Raw genomic sequence first — 9,173 nt, 5'->3', positions numbered from 1 at the left:
TGACACTTGTGACTCTAAGCATTCCAAAGTCAATTCAAGGAGGAATTAGGATTGTTATTGCTACATAACAATCAAGGTAATATCTTAAACTTAATTATATGTTAATATCGATTTCCATATGCTAGAATTAGGGTTTATAGTCTTGGATTCAAAGCATGTACAATAGAGAAAACTAGATCCAAGCTTTAGGGTTTGTATGAGCACATAGAATGTCTTATGACCAAAACCCATCAAACCCTCAGATTAGAGTTTGTCCAGTCAGAGCCTACTCGTCGAGTCTGGCCTCGGACTCGACGAGTCCATCACTTAATTCCCGCGTCCAATACCACTCCTACTCGACGAGTTGCGCCTTCAACTCGCCGAGTCCCAGACCAAAAATGAAAAGTTCAACAAAATAAATTACATACCAGGAACCGAGTGCTACACACGAGATATTTTAGAATCTCCATCCAGATCATGTAGTCATTGTCCCTAAAAGTCGTTGGCACCGACTTGAGATCAATGAAAAAACACATGATATCATAAGTATTCTTGAATTTAGTACATTCAGATTGAGTGTTAAACTCAATCCTTGCCTAAGTACAACCTACATAATATATATATAAACGTCTTAAATCCTTCATTTTTAAAGATTTTGTATAAGTTTTCAATTGCATGTAGTTCCCTCACTTTTCCTAGAACCACACACGCCGAGTTCTGGATCACCAAAAAAATCACTCAACACAAGTTAATGTTTTTTTTGTTTGCATGTATCTATGTATTCTTGTTCCAGAGTCTGATCCGTTTTAGTATAAAAGAAAAAGTTTTTGCACATCCCTCCCCGACCTTATGCATATTTGTTGTTGTCCTTATTTTCATGAAATAATTAAACATTCGTGTTGTGTTACCTATATTTTCCTTGCACGAAAATCGAGCGATTGAAGCAAAAATGTGGTAATTACCAATCCATACTTCACATAACTTGCGATCCAAGACATGATCGGCTTCCACATGTAAGAATCGTACAAACAAGAATCTTCTTCCCACCTTAGAGAGTTTCCTTCTAATATGCACATCCACCACAACCCCATGTTTTTCACACATCCTCCATATATATTTTGACTTATAGCTTGATGAAACTTCGTTATGTACATAGTAGTTGAGATCTCTTCCACTTTTGAAAAGTAAAGGTTGATCTTTTGTTGGTTTTGTATTTCATCATGTCTTTTTTTGTTCCTTGTTAACCTTGTTCGGTTTTGTAAATCGCCATTCCCACCCATCCTTATTCCTTTTGTCACATTCCCAGTCAATCATTAGTGACTTTGATTACCACTGTTGGGTGGAGATAGTATTTTTTCTAGGCCAGTCGACGTCGGTTGGCCACTAGGGTTTATGTATCATTTTTTTTCTTTTGCAAAATGCAATACTCATTAGAATTGATATTGATTAAGATGTTGATGGTGGAATTAAAACACCAACTCTTCACATTTTGTTCCCTTGTTCTCATCGTTTTGACTTTTCTTATATTATTAAAATTAATAAATATTATGTAAAATTATTATTATAAAATTTTATTCGATTTGGTAAAAATGAAAGAAAATAGATCCTAACACACACACACACACACACATATATATATATATATATACATATATATATATATATATATATATATATATATATATTCATACAATACTTAATACTTATGTTTGACACACTAGCTGAAAAGTTGAGAAATTTCCAATAAAGTCTCAATATTTTGAGTTAGGTTACGGTTCTATCCCAAAATTTATTTTTTGAACAGAAAAGTACCAATATTATAATTTTATATGATAATGTGTCATTTTCTGTTGAGAAAAAAAGTTATAATTATAAAATATTGCGACTATTCTGTTAAAAAAAACTAAAGTTGGAATTAAACCGTAAACTAGTCCAAAATATTGGAACTTTATCGGAGATTTCCCCTAGAAAGTTAGTTGTTAACTGAAAAACTAGTTGATAGTTGAAAAGCTAGTTGATAATAAACAGACTGATAAGTTAGATGAATGATATAAAATAACATAAAACGACATTTAAAATATTATGTTTTTTATTATTAATTAAGGGGTATATTTGATTTTTTTTAAAAAAACTCCTAAAAAGTTAAGCTATGTTTGACGTACTAGCTAAAAAACTAACTGGTAATTTGAAAAGATAATTGTTATTTGAAAAATTAGCTCATAACTGAAAAACTAACTAGTAAAAAATAACGTTTGTTAAAAATAATTGATAAGCTAGCTGAATATTGTAAATAACATAAAAGGACATTAAAAAATATGTTTAAGGAGTTTTTTATTAACTTTGTCTATAAGCTACCTTTTGACTTATTAAATACAACTTAAATTTTATACTCTCGGTACATAGCAAAAAATCTTGTACACCTTACTGTTGGGTTTTAATTAAAAAAAAAAACATATTGTGTAGGTAAATAATGTTAAAAAAAAATGTCTTTATGTAAAGGAATGAAGATTAAATGAAAGTAGATTTGTGAAATTACAGAACATAGTAAGAATAACTTATGTTTACCTAACTTTTTCTATCAAATCGTTTTATGTGTATGTAGTAAAAAATTCATCATAAAAAAACGTTGTATACACCTTACCAATAAATACATAAAAGGCAACCATCAAGCTTTGAAAGGTGTCATTTATGCCTGATCCTATCAAAATGACGTAAAAATACCAAGTAATCATCACCCTATCATTCAGGTTTATTCTCTTACAAAAACACATTATCCAAGTTGTCATTGTTAATCAGAAGATATACTCGGTGTAAAATGAACAATGGCATTGGCGACGACTTAGTACTTTGGTAGGGACAGATCGAGTCTTGGTCGACGTTACAAAAAGTTAATAATTTGAAACATCGAACCAATCACCACGACTTTTCCCAGTCAATTAAAAATCAACACAGAAAGGATTCTTTTAAATACTTATATCTTGACATGTTACATACCTACCAAAACGAATATCTGAATTAAAGCTTCGTTCCATCGTCTTCAACATCTAAAACAAACACACCCAAAAGTTTCTCAAAAAGAATACAGAAAGAAGATGAAAGACCAAAAGATGTAAGCTTACATAGATATTAACCTCGTTTAATCATCACAACATCGAATCTTGATAACGGGTTTCGTTTTTTTTTTTTTTTTTTTAAATGCTTTTGTTAATTTACTGCCATTAATGGATCAGTTTTTTATTGGAAAAAACTTGCAGGTTCAGCAGTGAAGTCGAACTGGGCAAGTTTCTTGGCAGCACAGATGTCATTCAAGATGCTTATCGAGCAATTTCCCAAACTTCTTCCACTCATCAACTTCACCCAACTCGTTCTGGATTCAATGTTTTGGCTTTCAACTCTTTGTCTGATTATTCAATTCTAATTAATAATAGTGCGATGGATCTGGTTTCACCAGAAAACCACGAAGACTTGAACTTCATTTCCACAAAAGTCAACCCCAAGTGCTCCATTAACAAAGCTGCTATCGAGCTTTTTGAGCAACATTTTGACAAGCTTTTGGAGCTCCTAAAACAGGTACCATTTCTTTTGTAGCAGATTTAGAAATCAAAATGAATCCCACTATTATGTTATCTCTTCTTATCTGTTTAATATTTGTTTTTCAGCATAAAGACAGTCCATTGATCGTCACTGGACATGGTCTTGGGGGATACCTCGCCATTCTTTTTGCGCTACTTCACCAACATGCTGTAGATGTGGAAGAATCTAAAGGTTTAAAAACTGCAAAACGCCCTATTTGCATAACTTTCGGTGCTCCCCTTCTTGGTGATGGAACTCTCCGAAGTGCTATCTGTGAACGCCCACAATGGAGTTCATGTTTCCTAAACGTGGTTGCAAATACGGATACTCTTGCTAGTGTTTTCTCATCGAAGACTTTATACAAGCCTTTCGGGACTTTCCTCTTTTGCACAGAATCCGGTGGGCACACCGCTTTTGAAGATCAAGAGACAATCCTCGCAGTTCTTGATGACATGGCGTCATCAAATGGTGGAAACTACCAAACGCATGATTATACCAACGAATTGCGTTTGATCAGAAGGAAGATTTTGTATCGTGGACCTTCTGAATTCGGTGGATTCAACTTGACTCCGTTGACAGCGGGGATCATGTTGCAATTTCAGGAAATTGGTCTGTTAAAAGATGATTCAGAATATCTGATTACCAAAACTAAAGAGAAATGTGAGAAGATGATCAAGACAAAGAGGATGGTTAATGCATACGAACCAACAAAGAAGCTAAACGAAATGAAGATAAGTTTGACATACATGGAATGGTATATGAAGGGCCAAAGATCAAGAGGGGGTTATTATGATAGCTTCAAGAATGCCGAAACCAAAACCATAGAAGAAATCCGAGGCCAACAAGAAATCATCCGAAATCAACGTATCTTGAACCAATATTGGAAGAAGATTGTTGAACAAAAGGAGCTAATGCCACAAAAGGAAGGTGCGAAGCTGCGTAAACGTTGGCTTTATGGTGGAACCAACTACAGAAGGATCGTTGAGCCACTAGACATAGCGGATTACTACAAAAAGGGGAAGACAAACTACATAGATAATAGATCAAAGTCAGCAGAACATAAACACTACATGTTATTAGAGAACTGGTCGAAGCTGGATGACAACGATCAAACTCCAAAAGGTAAGAAAACCAAGGCTGCTAGTCTTACCGAGGATTCTTGCTTTTGGGCGCATGTAGAGGAGGCGTTGATTTCACTAAGAGAATTGAAGAATGGGGGCTTGGATGACATTACAATCAACCTCAAGACAACCAACCTTAAGCGCTTTGAGGAAGATGTTTTACGTGCAATCAAAGATTTCTCATTGTCACCGGAAGTTTTCGTGGCAGGAAGCAGTTTGATGAAGTGGTGGAGTGATTATAAGACCTTTAAAGGAATTGCGTACAATTCTGAGTTTGCTCAATACATGAATAATGAGAGATACACCGAGTACCAATAAGTTTGAGGTTCGTGGTTAATCAGCAGAGCCCACGAAGGTATTTTGGGTATATCTTTTATTGTATGCAAGTATATTATATTATGCTAATAACCAAAAAAGTGAAAGCGTAATGCTTTAATCAACTTTGTTGTGGATAGTGTGTTGGGGGCTTTTCTCTTGATATGGTGATTGTTCTTTCTAATCTGAGTTCTGCCCACCTAGATCATAAATGGATAACCATTTTACATTTACGTTGATGTTTAATTGTTGCATGATGTGTAATTATATATATTGCCATAATGGTTGAAAATGCAAGTATCTCGGTTTTTGAGTAAACAATATTGTAAAAATGAAGTACATTGCTGTCATCGGTAACGAAGTGTAGGTACATTTGGTGAAAAGTTATTAGTTCATTGTTATTATGTGTGGAAAATAACATACATTGCTTGTAGAAATTGTAAATGTGATATATATTATTCCTTGAAAGTTACTATTTTTTTATATCTCATTGAAAATATCATATGCTCAACTCCATTTTTTTTTTGGCATTTATCAACAGAACTTCATCGATAACTTTTATGTTTTAGCCATGAGTCAATCGTAATTCATAATAATTATAATAACACCTTATATTAAGCATTAATAATGTCACAACATGACCATATAATATGATGAAATAAACTATATACGGCCAAAAAGAAGTTATCGGCGAGTATTTAATGGTGTAATAAACAACAAATTGGATTTAATAACACAAAAAACAGACGAATATCATGACAAAATGAACATAATAATATCTTTAATGTTTGCTAAACTGGTATTGTGTCACAAAGTCACAAACTCATGATTTGGTATAATAAAACCACGTTCTAATATATTTTTTTAAACGACAAATCTAAACTACTCTTAAATTACACCTTAAATTCACCTATGTTCACGACGGAACTTGAACTCTCAACCTCAATGAGGGGGGCAACACCGGATGCCGCCAAACTATAATCCCTTTGATATGTTATAATCCAATTAACATCTGTTTCAACTGGTTTTAAATAATTATGGGCACTATTTTCAACAAATAACACATTTATTCATGATTATTTGTAGGATACTGTCAAGATGCATCAACACTCTAGATGGATGAACCACAGTTTTCAAGATCCGTATCATCCCGATCATCTTTGTCTGTTTCGGAGATCTATCTATGTTCTCAAGCGAACACCTCCGATTTCCTTTCACATATTTTCCGATGTACAGTATGGATTTGTTCTCATTTCGGTCAAATTATTATTAGTTTATATATTTTAGGGGTACTCATATAGCCTATTTTCTATTGTACGTGGATGCCAAATTCTTGAATGCTTCGTCTACTGGTCTTCTTCGACAGGTTATCACCACGCTTCGTTTAGAGTTTGCCAAATTTGATTTGGGCTCTTTGAACTATTTTCTTGGCACTGCAGTAACTCGAGAGCAACATGGCATGTTATTGTCTCAACAAAAATATGTCATTGTGTCCTTCGGTGCACAAACATGCCTACATCCACGACTAATACCTCAACCAAGTTTGATGGTATAAGACCCGTGGTAGATGACACCACCCTCTACAAAAATCCTTGTAAGTGCTCTCAAATATCAAACCTTTACCATACTTGATATTACATATGTTGTTTAACAAGTATGCCTATACATTCACAACCACATAGAGCCCTGCTTCTCATCTCTTAAATACATTCTTTGGTACTTATAGGGCTCTTTGGATCATAAACTATAGTCCTTAATGTGGTCTTATCTCATATTCAGATGTTGACTGAGCAGGTTGTCCGACCACTTGTCGATCCACCTCAGAATATTGTATATTCCTTGATCAGAACCTTCTCTCATGGTCATCCAAACGACAGTGTACTATATCTTGATCAAGTGTAGATGGTAGGTACCATGACATTGTAAACGTGGTAGCAGAAACCAGCTAGCTTCAGAAGCTTCTTCAAGAGCTGCACTATCTCTCCTTATCTGGAAAACTTGTTTATTGTACCAATGTCAATGTCGTGTGTCTATCCATTAATCATGTTTAACACCAACAAACAAACCACATAGAGACTGACATCCATTTAGTTTAAGATAAGTTTTCCAGTAGTCATGTTCATTTTTTTCATGTTCCTTCATCATCTCAGTATGTCGATATCTTTAGTAAGGGTTTCCCCTCACCTTTGTGTTCTTAACTTCAGATCCAGCTTGAATGTTCGTTTGAGACATCTCGTTCTGACTGTGGGGTTCTCACACACATACTATTATAGCTATATTTTATTATATGTTATTTTATATTTGTGTCCCAATGTATATCATATATTTGATGTTTAGCGTTGTAACACTACTAGAAACAAGGGTTTCAGAGATGGACCGATTCGGCGCTATTCCTTTGCTAATGATTGTTTGTGACGAATCAACAACAAATAGAATCCATAGCTAATTTAATCGTGGCTAATGTGTCAGAAAGGGATTTTGCGATGTACTAGTTTTTCTTAACGACGATTTAGCGACAGATTATCCATAATCACATACTACACTTATTTAGAACATCAGCGACAAAATGTAATAAAAATATTCCGTCGCTAATCCGTCTCAAATTTCCATATTTGTTTTTTTTGTAGTTCGTTGTTGATCTGTCGCAAATGAATGATTCCAGGTTTTTGTCGTCCATCACTACTGTCGCAAAATATATGATACTAGATTTTTGTAGTCTGTCGCTGATCCCTTGCAAACGTGTGATACCAAAAAAAAATTAGTGCATGACTGATCTCACGCAAATTTAATAACATAATAACAATATTTTTGTTTTTTTATTGCAAATGTAAAATAAAAATACGAAAAAACATCAAATAAGTTATACATTGCAAAAACAAACATTAACATTCAATTATCCAAAGTAATAATAACTATACTCTTAAAGTAATCATTTCCTAAAACATCAAATATCAAAGTTTAACATTAACCGATATTTGATTTCAAAGTACCATAATTCTTAATTTCCTCTTATATTTTGCATTGCTGCAACTTTTACATCAAATTTCACACTATTCATCTGCAATTAATAGATGCATAGTTTTACCAATGAATAGTCTTTTCACAATCTAAAGAGGTTCGTCGGTGAAGAACCATTACAGAGTCCTCTACAAAACTTTTTGCAACACCCAAGAAATTTATTGTTTAAAAATACAAGAAGTAGCAACATACTTTCATTTATTTTTTTTAATTGTTATAGTACCTTAATATTAACTACAGGTATGTTAATAAAATACAAAACATGTTCCACTTATATAATTAGCTCAATTATTTAAAGTATATTGTGATAATAATAAAAACATATATAATGTTCATTAGTAATAATATATATTTTCAAGGGCCCACATATAACTTACCAAGTCCTTGAGCGATGTCACAGCTTCCACATCATCATCACTTACAGGGCGAGATATAAACACCAATTTACTTTTATTTATTTATTTATTATATTATATCATCATACTTTCAAATTTTCATTTATTTGAATATGAAAGTATCAATTACCTGTTTTTATGCTTCTCGTTCATGCATTAAGCTCCATCCTTAACTCCCTACAACCTTCAGATGTCTTACTCTAACCTAGGTACACAATGTATTCAATATAGATCCAATTTTTTAATGTTAGTCTTCAAAAAAGACATAAATACCTTCCTCAATCATTTAATACAAAATAGCCCTAAAAAGTTTGTCCATTGTAACAAACACAACCTATTAAATCCAAATTAAGGCTAACTCACCAGATTACTTTCCAGACTATTTATCTTGTTTTCCATTTCCTTGCCGGATACTTCAGAAGGGACAAAACATGTATTTTGTATCTTACCTGAAAAGTACACAACTTTAATGATCAGATCACCTTTTATTGGACAACAAAGTCTAAAAAATACACACTAAGTAAAGAATGTATACATTCATCTATATCCTCTCTCCCGGTAGCATGAAACTTGTAGCTGTCACCATTACACACAGGAAGAATTTTCCCACCAATAAGCTCCTAAAAAGTTAGCCAATCTTTTTCACAGTTTAAAAAAAATTAAAAATGACATGTTTTGCAAAATGAAAGATAATCAAATATATTTATATTCATCAAGTTAAAAAAATCATCAAATAAAAAAATGTCTATACCTTAGCAATAAATACATTAAA

At 33.2% G+C, this 9,173-nt stretch overlaps 1 protein-coding gene across 1 annotated transcript; it reads left to right on the top strand.

Moving 5' to 3' along the window:
* Positions 1-2,956: 2,956 nt before the first annotated feature.
* LOC145044138 (senescence-associated carboxylesterase 101-like) lies at positions 2,957-5,221 on the top strand. The gene is made up of 3 exons (XM_078992967.1): positions 2,957-3,088; positions 3,234-3,549; positions 3,639-5,221. Exons 1-3 carry the CDS (start codon positions 3,072-3,074, stop codon positions 4,989-4,991), a joined length of 1,686 nt encoding a protein of 561 aa, XP_078849093.1. The 5' UTR covers positions 2,957-3,071; the 3' UTR covers positions 4,992-5,221.
* Positions 5,222-9,173: the final 3,952 nt, after the last annotated feature.

This window comes from Lactuca saligna, chromosome 4, assembly GCF_052625555.1.
Source record: "Lactuca saligna cultivar CGN05327 chromosome 4, ASM5262555v1, whole genome shotgun sequence".
Lineage (NCBI taxonomy): Eukaryota > Viridiplantae > Streptophyta > Magnoliopsida > Asterales > Asteraceae > Lactuca > Lactuca saligna.
The sequence above is the reverse complement of the archived record's forward strand: the minus strand, read 5'-3'. Positions and strand labels throughout refer to the sequence as shown.